The sequence below is a fragment of the Lissotriton vulgaris genome, chromosome 2_1 (assembly GCF_964263255.1).
Source record: "Lissotriton vulgaris chromosome 2_1, aLisVul1.2, whole genome shotgun sequence".
Taxonomy (NCBI): domain Eukaryota; kingdom Metazoa; phylum Chordata; class Amphibia; order Caudata; family Salamandridae; genus Lissotriton; species Lissotriton vulgaris.
The window spans coordinates 2,002,947,844-2,002,970,448 of record NC_141687.1 but is presented as its reverse complement, the minus strand read 5'-3'; the positions used below and the strand labels follow the sequence as shown (position 1 = coordinate 2,002,970,448).

Below are 22,605 nucleotides of genomic sequence, written 5' to 3'. Positions count from 1 at the left end.
TGTACTGCTAAACAGTACAGATACACTGTCTAAAAACAGTGCAGACCGGACTTGTGTACCCAAACCCGTCTAGATACGTCCCAGCAATGGTACTCACCGGGAAGCACAGAAAACAGAAGGCCTCGGAAAACTCGACTGGACTGGACCGGACTCGACTCGACTCGACACGTGGATACTTCGGAAAACTTCGGAAAACTGGTGGGCCTCTTGACACCTCGGACCTTGCTTCTTTCGGCTAGGCTCTGGTCGGGATCCTCCGCACTCCTCACCGCCTCGTCTGGGTGCTAATCGCAGTCTTCGTCACCTCCGTGAGCCAGAGGGAGATACAGGAAATCCTGCCGGTACGCGTAGTTTCCTTCTAACTGATGGCAGGGGACAGAGCTTGCAACGCACCAACCGGCGCGTGGGGTGGGGGAGGGGTCCCTGTTCGGGCGCCAAAATGTCGTAAATATTTAATTTACCATCTTAATTTCTATGCAGGTAAGTACTTAATCAATAATAACTCAATCGGAAAGAAAGAAACAGAGTCCGTGGTGTTAGAGTTCTTAGGGGTTTTATTCCTTAAAAAGGAATCGTTCCGGAACGGGACATCAGGTTCCTGCAACCACAAGGGGTTCAGGAAGGGATAGAGCAATATTTTATTGACAATACATAGCTTATATACTTAATTTACACCATAGAAACCAATATAGGAGGCGTAACAGCTGAGAGAAGACAAGATAACAGCATCCACGTGTTACTAGTACGTAATCAGAAGGCGTGGACTAGACGTGAACTAGAGGTGTGCGCTAGAAACGTCACAGGTAGGTGTCACACGGGGGTGGCACTAAACAGAAATGTTGCAATGTCAGCGGAAATCAGAGACTTGGATGCGCCCGCAGCTGCATGACGTGTGATTGACGTGAAACTGGAGGGTGCAGGGAGCTTGACATTTACACGAGCGGAAAGAGACAGAAGTCTGGCATGTCAGATCAACTTGTACTTCTATCATATCTGATATCTGATGTTTGGGAACCATATTATCTGAACGGAAAAGGTCTCTGGGGCAGAAGCTATTCTATACTGACTGTGAGTGCGTGTATAAGCGCCTAAGTGTCTGCATGAGAAGCGTGGGGGCATGGGCCTTCCATGGGAGCATGGTAACAGAGGCTATGAATTACTTGCACGGAGACAGGCCGGCCCTTCTGCTCTGCAGCTGGGGAATGTTTACTGAAACTAGTAGGCAGGAATGTATTTTCGAGGAGCGGAACAGATAATTTGAAGGTTGTAGTCAGTCTTGGCAGGCAGCAGGCTGAGCTAAGCGCGGTGGGCCGCGCTGGAAGTAAGTCAGAGTTCACGGGTACAGAGACAGCCTGGGCTGAGGCTTTCAGAGTCAGAAGCCAGAAAAAGGCTCGATGGCAGAAATTTGGGGCCTGCTTTGCCAGAGCTGAAAAACGTGTAAAGTACACTACAAAAAGACGTTGGCATAGCATACTTAGGAACGGACTATTCAACCCATTCAGGGTGGGTCTGAAAGAGGACATGTTAACGTTGGACGCAAATGTATTTGCGTCTTCATAGCTGGCACAGGAGGGAAGTTACATGCACTTTAAGCTGGTACATGGAGACGGTGGGGTACACGCTAGGGAACACAACTTGACCATAAAATTTATATTTCCTCACTATTAAGACCTGTATCAAAGTTGCTTGGATAAGTAGCCTGCTTATCTTATTTTCCTAATCTTACGCAGCTGAAAAAAGCAGGTGGAAATCACAGCGCCTACATGAGTTTTTAGGGATAGGTCGTTGTTTATAGTGACCCCAAGGCTTTTTACTGAGGAGGAGGGAATTCGGGGAGGGTCCTAATTCGTTTTGCCAATAATGTGGGTCCCACAGGTTGTGACCACCACCTGTCAGGACTAGTTCGGTCTTGCCTGAATTTAGTTTTAGTTGATTGTGGTCCATCCAGTGACAAATGAATTGCATTGTAGACTGAAAGTCAGATATTGACTGGGGAGCGTTGTCAATTGTGAACAATGGTTGTAGGTCATCGGCATAATTGAAGGTGAACACTTTCCCTTCCTTCAAAGACCTGATCAGGGGGAGAAGGTAAAGGTTGAACAGGTGCAGGGAGAGCAAGGAGCCCTATAGGACCCCCACACGTTGTTTCTCTTTTTTTAAACCAGATTATATTTGTCAAAATATCACATATGACGCAGATCTCTGTGCCCCAGAGACAACTGCTGCATGTAAGCTACAAAAAGCATGAGAATTTGGAAGGCAATACAAATAAAATCAAAACCCTCAAAATAACCAACCCCCACCTCCAGTGCACTGTCTTCTCATTCTAGAGCAACTTATCACTGACTCGAACTGCCATTGAGCAACATAAGAGCCCCTTATCCACGAAACAATTCCCTGCCAGGAATTGCAGACAGACCACAAGTAGATACAAAGCGCACGAGAGACGAGCAGTAGGAAATATGGAAGTCACAGTGGGTCTCGACCCCGGTCCTCCCGCGGCGGCTCAAGCTCCAGGCCTCGGTAGTGCCCAGCGCCTCCAGATCTTGTAGTTCTTCTGGGGACACCCTCTGGCCTCAAATATTGGAATCTCCAAGCCCTTATGTCCAAACCTTTTTTCCAAGCTGAGACCGAGGGGGCAACTGCCGCTTTCCAGGCCCTGGCTATGTCCCTCTTCGCTGAGGTGAAACACAGGAGCATGAGATGACTCTTATAAATATTCCCCCCGATCACTTTCATCACATGCAAGAGATCTAGCTTTGGCGAATTGGGGAGCTCCCACCCCAGCACTTCAGAGAGACAGGCCAGCACCCCCTCCAGAAACCTGTTAGTGCAGTGCAATGCCATACAGTGTGCAACAGGGTCCTCGTGGTTGCATCGGAGACACACCGGGGAAGCCACTAAGCCCGCCCTCCAGAGCCTGACCATGGTGAAATAAACTTAATGGAGGTATTTAAATTGAATAAGCCGCAGGCTCATCACAATAGCCGTCCCTTGCGGGGAGGCCAGAGCCTCTGTCCAGTCCTCCTCTTCCAACTGACTCACATCACCCTCCCAGTCTTCCCTTAAGCGCTGCCGCGAAGGGGAACAGTGTGTAACCAGGGACTGGTAGATTTTGAAAATCTTATGGTCCAGGAGGTCCCCCATGAACACCTTGGCCTACCACCGGACTGAACTCCGGCAGCGAGTCCAGATTCTCCAGACTGTGGGAGATAGCATGCCTGAATTGTAAGTACTTTAAAAATTAGGTCTTCGGCATCTGAAAGTCTCTCTGAATATCTTGAAAGGATTTTAAAACGGGACCCCGCATGACGTCACTGAAGGTAGAGATACCAATACTGTCCCAGTCGCAGTCCCCAGATAGAGTCACCAGGTATGCAAAGTGGCCATTATGCCGTAGCGGGGTCTCCCGAATTAGTCTGTTCCACAAGCACATCCTCCGTAGCGCCTGCCTCCAGATTTGAAAACCAATCCGCGTGGCAGACGGTAGAGAGCGTCTCAACGGGGCAGAGTAAAGAATAGTGTGCAGAGTGAGGTCACCCATGCAGCGCCACTTAACGGTGTATGCCAGGTCTGCCCTCTCCCTGTACCACCACTCATTTAAAACAAGTAGATGTGATGCAACATAATAAGACCAAATGTTTCCAGCCCCCCACAATACGTGGACTGAAAACAAGTCTGTATCACCACCCTAACCAAACCACCATCCCACAGGAACTGACCTAAAACCTGAGGAAACCACTGTGGAGGAATTGGAAAGGGAGGATTCTGCAGTTGAAACAGTAGACGCGGGAGCGACACCATCTTATAAATGGCCGACCAGCCTTAAATGGACTGGGGCATGTGGGACCAGGTCTTGATATCCTCACGCATACGATCCCATACTGGTGCCAGGTTGTGCTCCCATGCTGTGGTGGAAGAATCAAATAGATATACCCCCAAATATTTCAAACCTCCTTGCACTACCTGCACCGACAAAGCCAAGGACCCAAGCACGCCCCGCCTCCCAAGACCCATGAGGTGGATTTCTGAGGGTTCATATATAGACCCGAAGTTTCCCCAAAGATCTACATAATACGCAGCAGCCTGGGGCCCGTCCTATCCAGGTTGGTAAGGAAGAAGAGCACATCATCGGCGTATAGAGCGATGCGATCAGACATGCCGTGCTCCCATTAAAAAACAGACACCTGAGCATCCATTTGCACCCAGGCGACCAATGGCTCCATTGCTAAGGCAAAGAGATAGATGGACAATGGGCACCCCTGCCTGGTGCCTCGCCCGATAGAGAAGGTAGAGGAGACAAAGCCTGCGACTCTCACCGACGCCGTTAAGTCTGTATACAGCAGGGTTAAATAGGACAGGAAATGGGGTCCAAAATTCAGCCTTCGTAGGAGTGCACATAAATACACCCAACTCAAAGAATCGAACGCCCTGTCCATATCCGCCAGTAGGAGCGCTGCTCATTCTCCCAGACCCAGAACAGTTGCTACTGCTACATGCGCCCGTCGAATATTTGGCGGGTTGAGCATTGGTACATAAACCTGGCATGGTCCGGATGTATGAGCGAAGCTATATGGGGTCGGAGACGATTTGCCAAAGCTTTGGCCAATATCTTGACCTCAACATTCAGGAGAGAGATAGGGCGATACGAGGCGTGGTGCTCGGGTGGTCTACCGGGCTTGTGAAATACTACTACCTCCGCATGTCTCCAATCACTGGGCAGTCTTCCCCGGTCCCTTGCCTCCTCCACCACCCTACGAAAATGGGTCCGCAGCTGTAGAAAGTATTTTTTGTAGCCATTCGGGCTGGGAGCCTTGCCAGGATTCAGATCCCCCAAGGCCGCCCCCAGTTCTTCCTCTGTAAATGGGACCTCCAATTCCTCTTGTGCTTCATCAGAGAGCGCATTGGGCGGGAGGTCGTCTAAAAAGCGACCAATGACTTCCACTGACAAGCATTCTGTGGGGGCATACAGAGTAGCATAATACTCAGCAAAACTACTAGCGATGGCTGACGCATCTGACAAGGGTAACCCATCCGGCCCTACAACACCCGGAAGAGCTCCGGGGGTGGAGTGAACCTTGACATAATCTGTGCAGCAACTTACCAGATTTGTCGCCCCACTGATAGATCCTGCTACGGTTAGCCAACCCTGCCTGATGAGCCTCATCCAAAAGGATATGAGAATATTCTTGCTGTGCGAGCAGCACTTGGCGACAAGCCTGCCTCCATCCCTCTTCCCAACTTCGCGCCTCCAGCCCGATGATAGCAGTCTCCGCACACACCAGTGTCTCTCTAGGCAATTTTCGGATGCTACACAAAAGGAGATATCCACCCCATAGCCTCCCAAAGTGTCGCTGCCCCTGAACCGAACCCACGTTAATAGCCAAGTATAGAACAATGGCATCCTCCATCTGTTCCCTCTAGTCCTCCTTCTGGAGGCTCCAGGCCTAGAGGCACCACCAGAATGGCCCATGGGCCCCTCCGGCCCGTATAGTAAGGGTAACTGGTGAGTGATCGGAGAGTCCCCGTGGGAGAATGTCCGCCGCCACCACCCTGCTGTCAAAGACCCGTGGAATAAATAAATAGTCAAGGCAGGAAAAGGAGTCATGAACTGCCAAAAGGTAGGTATAGCCCTTTGTAGTACTATGGTCGACCCAACCCAGGCTCGTCACTAAGGAAAATAATTTAATATGATGTCGGACCTCCAGTTCACCCCGATCTCCATCCATTGATCCCTGGCCATATTCATGACATCTTTCCAGTCGCCTCCTACAATTGCTTGGGACTCAGGTATATCTGCCCACAGGGTCATAATTTACTCAGCCAGCCCCCTGGAAAAAGGCGGGGGGCATAGATGCTCCCTAAGACTAAGGTCTCTCCACCAACGAACAGACATCTTCCCTGCATGTCCCCCCAAGTTTTGACATGTGTGTATGCAACTCTGCGATGTATTAAAATAGCGACCCCTGGGATCCCCTCACAAACCCAGAGTGAAGGACCTGAGCAAATCCGGACCGTTGGAAACACAATACCTTAGTCCCCATGAGGTGTGTCTCTTGCAACATCAGCACGTCTGCATGGGCGCGCTTGGCCAACTTCAGAATAACCCCTCATTTGATCTTGTCGAGAGCTCCCCTAACATTCCAGCTGAGGACTCGGAGGAGCCCAGAGACCTTCCATGTGCTGTCAGACATTCCTATCCTGTACAGTTCAATGGCATTATCGATAATCCTCTGTACATTTTTAACAGACTCCAGAACTCTAGTAGACTGTGCAACAACCCAGCAAAACCCTCTCCATTAAACACAACAATTTCCCCCCACCCTGTACCTCAAGAACAGTGAACTACCTGTCGCGGTAGGCAGAGCAGGCTGACCCCAACAAACGGTACCACTCCTCATACGCCAATCAGTTCACAGCCCATTGTCCGCTGGCCCTCTCTCCTTCTGCAGAGTTCAATGTAGAGACTGGCCTTTGTATGCGCTTCTCCGGTCAGTGCAGGTAGTTTAAAACTAAGACATTACATGGTCATCCTGTACTTGGTCCGCCGAAACATGCTGTTGGAATGTGAACCCATCACGTGCCGAGGCACCACCAGACTGGGAACGACGCCTGGACTTGGAACACCTGCCGCCTCTTCCCCTCGGCTTGAGTTGATTCCGTACAGTCCCACTTGAGGAGAAGTCGGACTCCCTTCCTGGTGGCGAGTGAGGACGCAGCCGCACCGTCTCATCCGTCCATAGGAACACCTCAGGTGAATCAAAGCAGTGGGTGCGGGACCGGTATACCACACGCAGCCTGGTTGGATAAAGCAAAGCGTAGGGGAGCTTGAACTCGCGGAGGTAAGACTGCCACCGTTGCTGCACTTGTTTCGTCTAGTCTTGCACTTGTTTTGTGTAGTCTGGGAAGGTCAAGATGCAAGAATTGTCAAACAGCAACGGTTCCTTGGCCTGGGCCTGTTTCAGGATAACATCCCTGTCATGGTAATTAAGAAGGTTGGCGTTTACAGGCCTCGGGCGGGCTCCCGGTGGGGGATTCTGCATCAGGGCCCTATGTGCACGCTCTACCACAAAGCATTTTAATAGCTCCTCAGGGGTGAGCCAGCGCTCAAGCCAGTCTGAAAAGAAGCTCTCCATGTTTCCATTTTCGCTGCCCTCCGGAAAGCCATCTAAGCACAGGTTGTTGCGCCGTGCTCTCCCCTCAGCATCCTCCACCCTCGATGCCAGGCTCCGTTGTGTAGTCTCAAAGGACGATACCCTTTGCTGCAATGTGGCGACAGCATCCTCCACTCCGAACTCCTCGTCTCCGTCTCCGTGATGTGGGCAACTGCGTTCCTCACGTCTTGGCGTAGGAACATTACATCGGAGCCGACCGCCCCGATATTGGCCTCTAGAGCATCTCTGGATTGGGCGATAGCTTCCAGGAGGACCGCATTATCAGGCACAACATTTTGAGATCCCCCGGGTGCCGCCGCTGGGGTTCCCTGACCCGTAAATTTATCAATTGTGCTCTGCTTGGTCGAGCCGCTGCCGGGCTTGTCTCTTGTCATGATGGCCCACTCACCACCGCCGCCGACCCCGGCCGAGAGGACACTGGAGATCAAGATATCGCGTATCGGGTGGGCCAGTATATATCCCAGTCAGGCATAGAAAAACAATGCAGTAAATCCCAGCCCTTATAGTCTCGTCCTCACCATCAAGGAATGGTTGCACCACTTTCTGAGAGGAAGCTGGGGTCTCACTCCCGAACAAGCCCAGGACCCATCCGGACCCTGAGCGGAAGAACGGACCGAGGGCACCACCAGGATTACATCCACCTGTCTCTGTGGCCTAATAGACCGCCAATATGGGGACACCGCTTGAAGATGGAAGGGAACCAAGCGCCCGCGTCTCTCTGCAAGCAGATGCGGGAGAAGACCACTGGCAGAGCCCAATCAGCACTTTGTCAATATGAGTAGTGTGCCCTCCGCGGGGCCCCCCCCGCTCGGCACGGACGGCCCGCCGCTCAAGGACACTCAGAGAGCAGTGAAGGAGAGGGAGTTGGCCTTGCAATGAGTCCAGGCCCCACCGGGATGTAGGCAGGCTCTCTCCCTTCCTGCCTGCAACACAGGGCTCCCCGGGGGCACCTCCAATGCGTGGTCTCCCCCTGCGGCCCGACAAGACTGCCGAACCTCCGAAAGGTACACCCCACGGGGGAGGAGGAGGAGGGGGAGGAATAGACGCAGAGACTCCAAGGGTGGATTGGGGAGGTCGCTGACTTCAACCAGGCCGCACACCCAGGCGGCGCACTGCACATCAATTCAACCCCGCAGCCCGATTCGGCTGCCGAAACAACTCAGCCCTCCCCGGCCACAGCCCCAACACCACGGGTCACCCGCCCCCGCAGGCCCCTCCACGCTGTCCGCCCGCTGATATAGCTCGATAGTTTGTTGGTGGACGTGGAGAAAGCGCATCGGTAAATCCCGGCCCCGGCAACGCCCCGGTGGGCTGCCTCTCAAAGTCGCCTCCCTCCTGCTGCGGGCCACATGGGACCCCTGTGATGTGGTTACACTGCAGGCTCCCCCCCCTTGTGGCACGTCACGACCACCAAACCCCTAACGGGCCCAAACTCATAGAGGAGGGGAAGGAGATGATGGGTGCAAGCCACCTTCGGGCCACCCTCCCAGACCGTGCAGTGGCATCACGGGCCCCAGCCAGCCTCCAAGACAGAAGAGGCTCCAGGAATCCCGGCGTGCCCCCTTCTGCCCCAGGGATCCGTCGGGGTTGCTGCCAGGTGAGTATTCAGTGCCAAGATGGCAGCCAGCCGGCCACGCACCCCCGGTAGCTCCTCACTTCTGCGACCCAATCTGGCCTCCGAACTACTCCGCACCCCTGCCGGACTGCACGAGGCCAGGGGGCCACCAAGGCTCAGGATAGGAGCCCCACTCCGCAGGCTCCCCATACGTAGTTTTTTATTTGGGGGCCGTAAACTGGACAATAAGGACTGCCTGGGAGCGGTCTTTCAGGAAGGAACTGATCCAGCTGAGGGCTGGGCCCTGGATGCCTGCCTCTCTGTCACGGTATGCCAATATACCATGGTCGACCGTGTCAAAGTCGGCCGAAAGGTGTAACAGCACGAAGGCCTGAGTGCCTCTGTCAGACTTTTCCCGACATGTAGACATGTAATGTTACCATGTCCTTACAGTGACTAGCACCCAAAAGCTATTTTCACTGTGGCAGGGCTAGCTGTCCTATGTAGAAAATCAAAGTACAGATTAAAATCCTAATCCTTCATCTCGGGAATCGGACTTGCAAGAAAAATCATTAAATAACTATGTTTAATAGTTATTAAAAGTCTAATTCAATAAGTTATGTTGGATTTTTAATATTAAAGAAAGGTAACTTTTAGAAAGTTACCTTTTCCCTGCCTAAAGTTCCTAGAGGCTGAAATTGCTTTTGCGTTTCCCACTTTTAGCAGCCAAGGATTAGCATTTGAATAAATCTGAAAAAGGAATTAAATGCTTCCCAGGACACACAGTAGGCTTACCTGAATGGGCAGCGATGACTCCTATGAACCTCTCGGCATATACTGAGTGGGGACTGTGAACATCCTTGTTAACATTACAGTGTCAGATTTTGCTTGTACGGTCTGCTGGATATACAAATCACACTTTTGGGCACACTTGAAAAACAGAAAAAAGGATGCCAAAACAATCCTTGTGTATACATTGGCTGGTTGCTGATCTACCAGATGTATGACTCTGATTTTTACAAATAACATTTGGGCCGCAATATAAAGGAGGAGAACCATGATGCCAAAACAACTCTTGTATATCCTCTGTCTTGTTCCTGTAAACCCTTCACCCACTGGAGAGGATGTGGCACAGCAGCGAGTGGTGCCAACTTGGGAGCTGGGATCCCGGTTTGAGGCTCGGCATTGGTGCAACATCCTATGATTCTGGGCACATCCCTTTATCTCCCCATGCCCATGGACAGCGCCTGGATAACCTCATGTATGATATGCTGCACTATATAAATCTACAAATTTGAACTTAAATCCACACATCCCCAGCCCTCAGAGCACAGGTTTAGTGTGGCGGAAGACTTTCACTGTCTTAAGAATTCCCAGGTTGGCCTCGGGGACTATTACCCCATGGCTTAGGGCGTGCCCAGTATTCATTTACACCCACTAACTTGTGCCAGGCATAAATATAGCACCTTCAGGCACAGACTTCAGAACACCCCTATATCTGAGGAAGATCAGAAGAGGACAGAACCTGCTGTCTGAGACCTGAAAAGAGCTATGAAGGACTGGCTCCCCTTATTGGCATTTTGTCATTTTGTTTCTTAGATTTTTCTAATTTGGTCTGGATTTTTTATGTCTTGCATTTCAACATTATTACTGTTTTGGTAAGCTAAACCTGTCTGCTCTGTACCGTAGCTACCCCGGGTTGAGCTCTGGCTAACTTAGTGACTGTGAAGGTTCACCCTGGCAAAGGTTGTTATTATTGCTTAATGTGGGTAGTCACTTCCCCAAATAATAATCCAAGTTATTACATAATGTATGCCTATTGGCACTATATTCCTTTATTTAACTCGGCTATGCTTGTCTTGATTTGATGTGATGCACGGTCCAGCCTGCATGTGCAAAGAAAACAGTTCATTCTGAACTATAAACTATATTCCAATCGTATAGTGTAGTTATGCATTGGTTTGGTGTTCTTTGTTGCTCAATCCATCTTCGTTAAACTAGACTCTGTGATAATTTCACCATTTCATTAGTGTGTGCAGGTACTTTCTTGTTTACAGAAGTAACAGCCAGGTTTAACACACCTGATGAGTATTACAGCAATTCAATGGTGTTTGCTTTTGACAGTAAGTGGTAGGTGGAGTTATCTCAGCACAGAAAAGAAAGTTCTCCCCTGCCTGAATTAGCCAACTTACCATAGGCAGGACTTGGCACACACACCTGCTCAGTATACCATACCCTTGCGGGTGATAGCGCGCTTTACAGATACACATAACATAACATTGCAATTTAATGTAGAGTTGGTTGTAGTCAGTATATTGATGAAGAGAGTTGTCTTATCCAGCAGGTACAACCCCCATAGGTTCCTTTGTAGCATAAGGTATAGATGGCAGGAGCATGAAGCCTGCCATCACCACATTTCATTTGTAACAGTTTTGACTACCTGCATGAGGGGCACACCACATCCTACCAGCACCATAGAGAAATACCGGAATATCTGGTACATCCTTCTATGTTCAGTAGAATGAACCATTTGATGACGGTTTGATGACGGTTTACATCCACTTCTACATAGTGAAACCATGAGGAGCAACGAGGAAGAAGCCAGCAGCCTGATTGCCCAGCCAAATGGAGTTGGTTTGTGACTAGAGAAGCAAGCGGTGAGCAAGCTGGTGGCCAGGCATCTAAGACCAGCTCAGGACAACCTTTGGTTGCGTACGCAGCATCCAACTCCTGAGAGTTTGGTGGTCAAAACTTCCAATCAGGACTGATATACCAATAGAGATTGTTCGGGAAACCTTGAAATGATATGTTAAGAGATATAACAATCTCAAATACCACATATAAAAAAAACAAGGTAAGTAGGGTCTGCCAACTCCAGAGAAAGAGTTGTAAGACTTAAAATCAATAATACGCTCACAGTATCAGCCAAATGACGTCCTTTGACGTGAACTAAATCAAGTAAAATATCCTGTTAATGTGATACATAATAAACAAGAATTGACAAATCCAATAGCTATAACCTTGGCAAATGGGCACAATGGTTAAATTCTGTTATTGCAGGCTTATTCCACAAAATAAAGAAAACATGCCAATAACTAAACATGGTGGCTATATGTACAGCCGGTTGAAGACCTGCTCCAGATAGGTGAACTTCGGTAGAAGCAGGACATGTACTTTTCCGGCAGGCGGTCAGAGTCCCGGCTCTCGTTCAGAGTTTCCCGGAAGACCTCCATGGCCAGGGCAAACCTGCCGCACACCATGATGCACGCCAGATGGCGGAACTTGGCGTCCACCTGGTTGTCCCGCACCAGGGTGTAGGAGCAGCAGCAGGCAATGCTGATGAAGCCGGCACATCCAGGCTCTGCACCCACCTTCCCCCACACACACAACCCCTCACTCCAGCCACTCTTCAAGGCAGTGACGGGCGCCAACGGCTGGAAGCGCGCGCTGCACCGATGGGCCTTCCCAAGCGCATGCTGTCACAACTTCCCACCCCTTCCCCACTTCCTACCGGCATCCCCACAGCAGGAAGCACGAGGCCGGGGATAGGGGGCAAGAGCCATCACTTTCCGGCCTCTCGCTCACCTTTTTAGGTCTTGTGGCGTGGACTGCGCACATGCGCAGTCTTGCTCACGAGATTTTATGATCTTGGGTAGCTTACACTAGCCGGCTTTAAGACCTGCCACTCTTTCCCATTGTGCTGGCATCACCGTTTATGCTAAACGGTGGCCAGCCATTGGGAAAGAGCTTGTGGTGATGTACAGTTTTCTCTCTTTCTGCGGTCCCACTTGGACGGACTGCCCTGACTTCCTGCTGGCGTAAAAGGTTTGCTATCTCCTTTATGGGTCCAAACAGATGGCCCCATAAAGAAGATAATAAACCTTTTACGGCAGCAGGAAGTCCAGACCAAGTCCATCCAAGTGGGGCGGCAGAAAAAGAGAAAATGGCCATCACCAAAGCGAGTGCTTGTGTTGAAATCTCACTGCCCGGGCTGTTTCTCAGCACGTCCTTGTGTAGCATCTGGGCATAGCGATAGGTGCAAGATGCAGCCTCTCCGAGTCTGATCTTGAAACAAGCTCCGTCTTCGAACAGCTACGCTGACTTACTTTGAATTGTCGTCATATGTCCGTTTCTTTTGTTGTTTTTTATGAGGACATGTTATGTTTTTTTTCCATTCACTGTCCCGAATGTAGATAATTTTTTAAAAAGTAATACAGGTGTTTGACATTGGTGACGCACTTTTTATATAAATCATGCATTCTTACCTAAAAAATAGGCACGTTTTGAAGGATAGCTGTAATCTGCATATGCATTTAACAGAGGTAAAGCATACATGTGATATGTACAATTGTGTGACCCTGGTGACACACAGGTGTATGTTTTCGTAGTTGACGCTTGTCATCAGGTGTTTAATATAGTGCATTTAGTAGAGTTAGGAGTGTCAGCCTCGGTCACCTCCTCCCCAAAGCTCTGAGTCAACAGTGTACTCTTGGGCAGGGCTCACGCGCCACTTTCGGTTTTGCACGACTAGTTAATGTCCACTGTGCTCTAATGGTGTGTTGAGTGATATATTTTAATGTTTGTATTTACATGCTAATGCATGAGGTTGCCCTTGCCTCCCCCCCTTTCCTCTGCCGCAGCCCTCCTCTGTCCTCGCTCCCTCAGCTGTGCTGGGTCATGGCTGCTTGCAGAAGCTGCTCCGTGCTTAGGGCGGCCGTGGGCGGCGTCCTGAGCGAAGCCGGGAGCTGGAGTCCGGCAGGGACATGTCCACCTTCACCCCGAGCCCCACAGAGAGAGGTAAGAGAGGGCGGATGGCTCATCGTAGCATCAAGGAGGAGTAGTGGCAACTGGTGGTTGGGGGCCCCTGGTGCATCAGTGAGATGTCGATGTATAAGTGCACCTTTGGGACACACATTAGACCGATGCATGGGGCGGGGGCTGCATCCTTCTGGGCATTTAATCAATGCAACTTGGAAGAACTGCTGCAGCTTCGTAGACCGTGGCTGGTACCAGTCACCCAGCCATGAGGGGAACTGTGCAGTTCTTGAGCACTAGTGCAACACTGGATGCACTGATGCCGCTGTGTGTGAGCTGGTTCATCTCGGAGAGGAAGCCATTGGCGGCACGAGGGGTTGCTGGCACCCTTTGCTTATTAATACTGTTGCAGCTGTGAAGAGCTGGTGCACTCCACATGAACAGTACTGCACACATGGGGTGTCTTGCAGTTGAAGAACACTGGTGCTCCTTCAGGGTGCGATGGCTAATGCAGTTGTCTTTGGTGCTTTGTAACATTTTAATGGTGACACAGCAGCAACATGTGTTGTAGTGCTGGATTGATGTGTAGTGGAAGTCTGATGCACCCTTGGGAATGCTGTTGGTGCAGAGAGCAAGAATGCTGGTGCAAGAACGGACTGGTGTGGATGTGGGAGAGGCCGTGACGGGCACCAATGCTGCAGAGTGGGGTCATCGAGTTATAGGGACCCTGGTGTAACAGTCAAGGAGCACAGGCACTGTGGGGGCACTTTATGGATGCAGTAGCATGCAAGCTTCGGTAATTGTGAATAATTGTGCAGTGCTAACGTGACTGTGTCGGTTGAGGGTCAATTGGGGAGCAGTAGTGGGTCCCTGGTGCAGCTGTTGTTGAGGGTAGTGGATAGGGCTTGCACAGCATATACACTAGTTTACTCAGACGGATTGATGGTGCAGCTGATGAGCATTAATGCAGTTGTGCAAGTCGCATGTTGGGGTGGGAGGCGGTTCATTAGTGTAGTTCCGAGAGGGTTGGTTGTGACTAGTACCGCTGGCGGGGATGGGTGGACACTTGTGCAACGGGGCAGACTTGGTGTTCACTAGTACAGCTGTTGTGGGGCGGGAGTCGGTGGAGCTGGCCCAGTTGTGTATCTGCTTTGGGGCTGGCTGATCAGAAGTGCATCCATGAGTTTGTGGTGGATCACTGGTGCAACATGGAGGGATTGGCATTCATTCCTGCAGCTGCGGGAAGACGAGGTTGACATGAAAAGCTGTGAGCGAACGGGGCATTCCGCTTTTAAGTGGATGAATGGTTTACTAGTGCTGCTGCGATGCACTAGTGCAGAGGGGAGCCAGAGGTGTTCACTAACTCATCTTCGAGGAGTGCGGCGTGTTCACTGGTGCCGGTTAAGGCTTCGTTAGTGCAGTTGTTCCTTAGGTTAAGGACCCACTGGTGCAGCTGTGAGGTAATAGGTCGAGCCCTGGTGCTGTTGTCGGCTGGATTGGGGTATAATGGGGCTCACCGGTGCGGCCGCGAGTAGGAATGTGGTTCACCAGTGGTGTAGTGGGAATGGATGGTGCAGCTGCACCGCTTGCAGGGACTGCAGCCTCTTCTTGTTTGCGCATTGGACACTGGTGCAACTTTGGGGTATTCTATTTGCATTCACCTGTACAGCTGCCGCAAGGGTGGGCCGTTCAAGCATGCAGCTTTTGGGGTCAATGCAAGGCACCATTTTATTTTTCTTTGCTAAGTGGCACTTACTTTCCGGGCATCTGTAATGAGCAGGGGCAGTTGGGCATTTATGATATAACTCCAACCTATAATTGACCTGCTCCCAGGACACCCCCGCACCGCACGGCCACCAGCTGCAGCGTCTGCCCTCCTCCCGCTGCTGCACTCAGCTTCGCTGAGCCTGCCACCTCGACCCCGCTCCCCGCTGCCCTAGCGGGATCGCATCCTCTGCCTGACTGTTGTCGTGTTAATCTGTTTTTCTCTCCAGTGCTCTCTGTGATTTTTCGTGCTGATTGTATTTTTGCTCCAGTGTGCTCTGTTACTTCTTGCCCCTGTGCCTGTGATTTGTACCTTTACCCTTTGTTGTTGTTCTCCCTACGCCCCTGTGCCCCCCGCCCCGCTCCCCACTTCCCGCCACCGTACTCGCGGCCACGCCCCCTTTTCTTTCTGTACCCTCCCCGCTCCCGCCTCCCAGCTCCTCCCTCCCCTCCCACTTCGCCATAAATGGCAACCGGGCGTACGCCTGCAGCGGGCGCGCCGAAGGTGCGCCAAAGGTAAGCCCGTCTGCGCCCGTCCGCGCCTGGACCACGCCCAGTGCCAGGGCAGCTATCAAGCCATCCCGAGACGCACCCACGGACCCTTCTGCTGCCACTCCTGCAAGTTCACCTGCATTCGGACCTGCACCACACCAGCACCGACCAAGCCGAACTCCAGCAGCAACCACCTCAAGTGCATCTTGCTCAACACCCGCTCCGTCCACAGACACACCGTCGAGCTCTGTAACCTGCTCGACACCACAGCCCCAGACGTCGCCTTCCTCACAGAAACCTGGATGAACGCCTCCTCAGCGCCGGACATCGCCATCGCCATCCCAGACGGCTACAAGATCATCCGGAGGGACCGAATCAACCAGACAGGAGGAGGCATTGCCATCGTCCACAGGAACACCATTCGCATCACGACCAACACCGACGACACCCTCGCACCCGCCGAACACCTGCACTTCCAGATCCACATCAACCCCAAGACCACCCTCCGCGGCACCATCATCTACAGACCCCCGGGACCACGCACACAATTCAGCGAAGACATCGCCGACTTCATCAGCCCGCACGCCCTCCCCTCCGCTGACTACATCCTCCTCGGGGACCTCAACTTCCACCTGGAGAACTACAACGACCGCAACACCACCACCCTGCTGGACAACCTCGGTCTCAAGCAACTGGTGACCACCCCCACCCACTACGCTGAACACACACTCGACCCCGTCTTCTCATCTAGCAAGGACATTGCCTTCAGCCACGCCACCGGACTCCACTGGACGGACCACTGCTGCGTCCACTTCAGCTTCAGAAGGACCACGATCCACCACCACCAGCAACAGGTTGCACGCAGAAGCTGGAACAAGATCACAGCCGACCAGCTCGCGACCTCCCTGAGCATGAACCCTCCCACCAGCTCAACAAACCCAAGCCAGGCGGCCACCAACCTCGCGAAGTGGATCAGCAACTGCGCAGACGACCTCGCCCCTCTGAAGACCCCGCCTAGCAGACCCGGCAGCAAGAAAGCCCCATGGTTCACCGACAAACTCAAGAGCTCCAAGAAGAACTGCCGAGCCCTCGAGAAAGCCTGGCGCAGAGACCCAACACCGAACAACATGACTGCCCTCAAGCTCGCCACCCGAAAACACCACCAACTGATCCACGCCACCAAGAAAACTGCATTTAAGGAACGACTGGACAACAACGCAGACAACAGCAAGGAACTCTTCAACATCGTTAAAGAACTCTCCAACCCCAACGCCGGAAACAACAACATCACCCCTTTGCAGGACCTCTGCAACTCCCTCGCCTCCTACTTCCACAACAAGATCGCGGACATACACAACAGCTTCAGCTCTCAACCAACGCACGCCACGACTGAACCACGCCCCCCACCACCACCCTCCGCGCCTGGACCCCAATCAGCACCGAAGACACCATCCGCACGATGAACTCAATCCACTCCGGATCTCCGACCGACCCCTGCCCTCACCACGTCTTCAACAAGGCCGACGCTGTCATCGCACCCCACCTGCGGGACATCAACACCACCTCCTTCGACACCGCCATCTTCCCAGAGAGCTGGAAGCACGCCGAACTCAGAGCTCTACTAAAGAAGCCATCAGCCGACCCCACCGACCTCAAGAACTACCCCCCCATCTCGCTGCTCCCGTTTCCTGCTAAAGTCATCGAGAAGACCGTCAACAAGCAGCTGGCCGCCTTCCTCGAGACGAACGGATCCCTCGACCTCTCGCAGTCTGGCTTTCGGGCCAACCACTGCACCGAGACCGCCCTGATCGCAGCCACCGATGACATTCGAGCCCTGCTCGACAACGGAGAAACAGCGGCCCTCATCCTCCTAGACCTCTCTGCGGCCTTCGACACTGTCTGCCACCGTACCCTAGTACAGCGCCTCAGCAACGTCGGAATCCAGGAGAAGGCACTGGAATGGATCACCTCGTTCCTCGCCGGAAGGACACAGAGAGTCCGCCTCCCCCGTTAAGATCAGAAGCCACCGAAGTCATCTGCGGCGTTCCTCAAGGCTCCTCGCTCAGCCCAACCCTCTTCAACGTCTACATGAGCCCCCTCGGAGACATCGCACGCCAACACAACCTCAACATCATCTCCTACGCCGACGACACCCAGCTGATCCTCTCCCTCACCAACGACCGCGCCACCGCCAGAACCAACCTACACGAAGGGATGGCAGACGTAGCCAAGTGGATGATGAGCAGCCGCCTGAAACTGAACTCGGACAAGACGGAAGTCCTCATCCTGGAATCTTCACCCTCCGCCTGGGACGACTCCTGGTGGCCCCCCGCCCTGGGCAGCGCACCCAAACCAACAGACCACGCACGCAACCTAGGCTTCATCCTGGACTCCTTCCTCTCCATGACCAGACAAGTCAACGCCGTCTCCTCGTCGTGCTTCAACATCCTGCGCATGCTACGTAAGATCTTCCGGTGGATCCCCACCGAGACCAGGAAGACGGTCACCAAGGCCCTCGTCACCAGCCGTCTGGACTACGGCAACTCCCTCTACGCCGGAACCACAGCCAAACTCCAGAAGAGACTCCAGCAGATCCAGAACGCCTCAGCACGACTCATCCTGGACGTCCCCCGTCGCAGCCACATCTCCGGACACCTGAGAGATCTGCACTGGCTCCCGGTCAACAAGAGAATCACCTTCCGTCTCCTCACCACGCACACAAAGCCCTGCACAACCAAGGACCAGCATACCTCAACAGCCGCCACAACTTCTACGCTCCCACACGCCATCTCCGATCGACCAGCCACGCCCTCGCCGCCATCCCCCGGATCCGAAGAGCCACCACAGGAGGAAGGTCCTTCTCCTATCTGGCCGCCAAGACTTGGAACTCCCTCCCGACCCACCTCCGCCTGACCCAGGACCACCTCGCCTTCAGGAAGCAGCTCAAGACCTGGCTGTTCGAGCAGTAGCGGACCCCTCCTCCCCCAGCGCCTTGAGACCCTCCGGGTGAGTAGTGCGCTATATAAATGCTGTGATTGATTGATAAGATGTTCTTCTTAAAGGTCCCTGGTAGGGAGAGCATGGTGTGTGAGAGAGACAGCCGTGTGTGAGAGAGACAGCCGTGTGTGAGAGAGACAGCAGTGTGTGAGAGAGACAGCAGTGTGTGAGAGACAGCAGTGTGAGAGAAATATGCAGAAAAGTGTTGTATTAAAAAGGGCACCACAGTTACTGTTTTTATTCCTCTCAGATCCCACTTCACCCACAACGTATTGGTAATTCAGTGCTTAATTTGTAAATAAAAAAGTGCCAGGGCCCAAGGCATTGCTTACCAGGCCACTGCAGGGGACGCCTTTCGTTTCCGTTGTGCCATATAAGTGTGTTGGTGTGCCTGAATCTTGTCCGTGTTTAAGCTGAGTCTCCAGAAACTGTACTGTAGAAACCTTTGAAGCCTCCTGGGCAGGTTGGGGATATCAAAGGGCCATAGCAATGTGGCTGTAATTGTTTTATAACTCGCACAAATCAGCCTTGTGTTGGTAGCTTTCAAAACGGCTGGGGTTCGACAATATGTTGCTGTTTATGCCCTGCTGTAACAAGCATTTCCAAACCCAACAGGTCTCGCATTTACGCGAGTTTGAGCTATTGGCATTGTAAATGAGAATGCCTTTTATTTATGTTTTGGTTTTTGAAACATAAATAAAACGCATTGTTATTTGCAATGTCAATAGCTCAAACTCGCGTAAATACAAAACCTGTTGCATTGCAAATGCAATAGATCTCGCATTTGCGAGAGATTAAGCTATTGGCATTGTAAATGAAAATGCCATTTATTCATCTGTTTTCAAAACAAACACATAAATAAAAGGTTTGTCATTTACAATGCCAATAGCTCTAACTTTTGCAAATGCGAGACCTACTGCATTGTAAATGCTTGTTCTTTAAATATTTTGCACACCAAAGAATTTTGCGCCCAGGGCCACCGCCCCTGGGCAGGGCCGGACTGGGAACCACAACCGGCCCTGTCAAATTGCTGGGACGGCCCACCTCCCCACTGGGGGTGGGTTTGGGGGGAGGGATTTGGGGGGGGGGGGGTTGGAGGTGCCTCCGAGCTCTCTGCCGGGGCTGGTTTTCGGTCGATTTTGGTACAGGGCCGATTTTGCTGCAAAAACGGCCCTGTGACAAAAACGGCCCCCAGGGCCCAAAACCGGCCCCCACCAGTGCAGCGCACCGGGGATTGCCCGGTGCCCGCTATGGCCAGTCCGGTCCTGCCCCTGTGGCTCTACTCACACTAGGCGACAGCTTCAAAGTATATCATTCTTGAACTGTGCATCAGTCGATATCATTGGGTCCTCTATCTTAATTCTCTCTTGTTTATGTGCAACAATTAATGAGGTGTTCATTTTTATGTCTAAAGCAAATGTGCAATATTAGCCTATACTGAAGGAGATTGATTTTCACGTGTTATGTCATTTCAGGTGAAATGCCTCAATTGGTGAAAGGAATGAAACTTCTAAATCAAGCGGATCCATGTGTAGAGGTGTTAATTCAAGAGACAGGGGAGCATGTTCTCGTCACTGCAGGTGAAGTTCATTTGCAACGCTGCTTGGATGACTTGAGAGAAAGGTGAGAAAATGGCATTTAAGGTTATGTATTGTTATCAATGTCTCAACTAGTAGAACATTAAACTCATACATATTTTGATCACAGCAAATCCACCGCAATAGCTATGATCTGATGTTGGCACGTGCTGCTGACTGGTGTGACTATGCAAAGTGCTTCACTATAATTTAAACACCTCCATGTCTTTTGTTTGTTATATAATCAGTCTCACCCAGGATTATAGGTTCTTGGATATCACCTTGTGAATGTACATTTCAAAACCATGACATGAAACTGGCAGTGTGGCATGTCACACCAGCAGTCAGACCAGTTCACCATGTTTTCATACAGAAGAAAATATATTTCCAGGCCATGTTTTTGGGATCTTATCTTCCATTTGCTAGTAACCCTCTACGCACAGACAGTTATTCAAATTCACTCCATTTTAAAACAATAACAGAAAGAAAAGTAGCACAAAGTCCTACGCCATGTTATTATGTTTCTGCCTACTGTCTGCCGTGGTTTAAGTGCAAAAAGTATGGCACCTGTGATGTAGGATACAGTGACCCTGATTACGAGTCAAGTGGTACGAAATACCACGTTCTGATGGATACATCTAACTGCAGATTCTATGTCAGGACCGGAGGCTTCAGATTATGCTATATCTTCCTTCGCTTTATTAACATAAAGACTCCACAGCAGCTTAGGAAAAGATATAATAAGAACAAAAAATGCTTTAAACATAAAGCATTGACGTAATGTTCAACAAAAAGTAAACAACAACTCCCAAGAGTCTCTTTGCGTAACAATAGTCCATAGTCCTTTCACACTGTCCATTATCACTATATAACCGGACTTCTCATCATCTTCCTCCTCTTTCTTCGCTGCTCCCGCAGCCAGATAAGTGCTTTTCTATATGTTTTCTTTTCATTGTGATTGATTGTCTTGTGTACGATTGTTTGGGGGACTCCTTGCATGGTTTATTCCCTTACAGAGTCCCCAGTTGCGGGAACGTTCTTCGTTCCTACGCGACTTTATTCCCACTTGTGTGCGGTGTGTACATAGACCGCAAGAGGGCGGCCTGTCGTCTCGCCGACCCCTCCGGCGCGCCTCCGCAGTACAAGGAGCCGCGCCGTGGAGTCTGCTTGCGCAGGGGCCGACCCTCGCGTACCCCTCTGACACCTGGTGATCCGGGTCTGTACTTTTGCCCACTTTTGACGCCCACTGGGGTCTGTATAGCGGTTCTGACCGCGTGAATCGCCTTCGGGCGAGATCTGTGCACCTCTTTACCCGTGTGTGGCCTAGCGCGCTTGAGGGGTACGTAGACCCGGTCCCGGCGAGGAGGGTCTGCGCGCTTGGGGGTTGGTGCAGCCCACCTGCCACGTCAGCTGGCCCAAAACGTGATCGCAGCCGCTTGGCCTGCCCACATTCGAGAACTTTCTCGGTTGCCGCCCTCTTGGGTGCCCCGCATTTGCCCTTGGTTCCGAGATGGAAGGGGAATACGATGAAGAAGCCTGCCCCTATCTGCAGGATGACGAGTTTTATCAGGCGATGGACAATTCCATCTATCGTTGCGTGACGGAGGTGGTAGGGCCCATGGAGGACCGCCTTTCCGCCCGCATCGTGGAAGAATGCGCGAAGCTGGCAGCGGCGCATGTGCCTCCGTCCCCCGAACTCCCGGGGACGTCCGGCGGGTTGCCACCCGCTCCGAAGAGACCTCGTGAGGAGGGACCTTCATCGGAGGCCCAAGGCGTGGACAGGGGCGCTTTCGAGCGTCTTCGTGACGCCTTCCTGGCCAAGGCGACGGCGGTGCCCCCTGCACCGTTGGTGGACCCTGGCACTTCTGGCGACGTGTCTACGGCGCCCGCCTCCCCGATCTACGACTCTCCGGACACGGATGACGACGGGGAGTCGACCCGTTCTTGGCTTCCGACACCTTTAGCGAAGGAGATGCCCCGGGACGAGTCGGGCATGCTGGACCCGTACGAAATCGTCCACCCCCGATCCGCGGCCTGGGCCCCGGGGGAGACGGTGGCGAAGTTTGTCGCGGGCAGGCTGCGTAAGCCCCTGGAAAAGGAGGCGAGGGGTTGCCTGCGTGGGGAATGCCCTCGGCCTACTCTGGAAGGGAAAGTGGCCATGACACCAGAATTGGACCCCAAGATGGCCACCTTCCTGGCGAAATTCATGAAGGACCCCAGGAAAGGGATCGACCGGTCCTGGCGGGCTTGCCAGGACAAATTGTTGGATGCGGTCGGGCCCGCCACGAAG

At 52.1% G+C, this 22,605-nt stretch overlaps 1 protein-coding gene across 4 annotated transcripts in view; it reads left to right on the top strand.

Moving 5' to 3' along the window:
- EFL1 (elongation factor like GTPase 1) overlaps positions 1-22,605 on the top strand; it is a 1,188,367-nt gene that overhangs the window by 802,400 nt on the left and 363,362 nt on the right. For all 4 annotated transcript variants that reach the window (XM_086958226.1, XM_086958223.1, XM_086958224.1 and 1 more), the window contains exon 17: positions 20,214-20,361. In XM_086958226.1, coding sequence (XP_086814352.1) covers positions 20,214-20,361 — 148 coding nt within the window. The remainder of the gene's footprint in view (positions 1-20,213; positions 20,362-22,605) is intronic.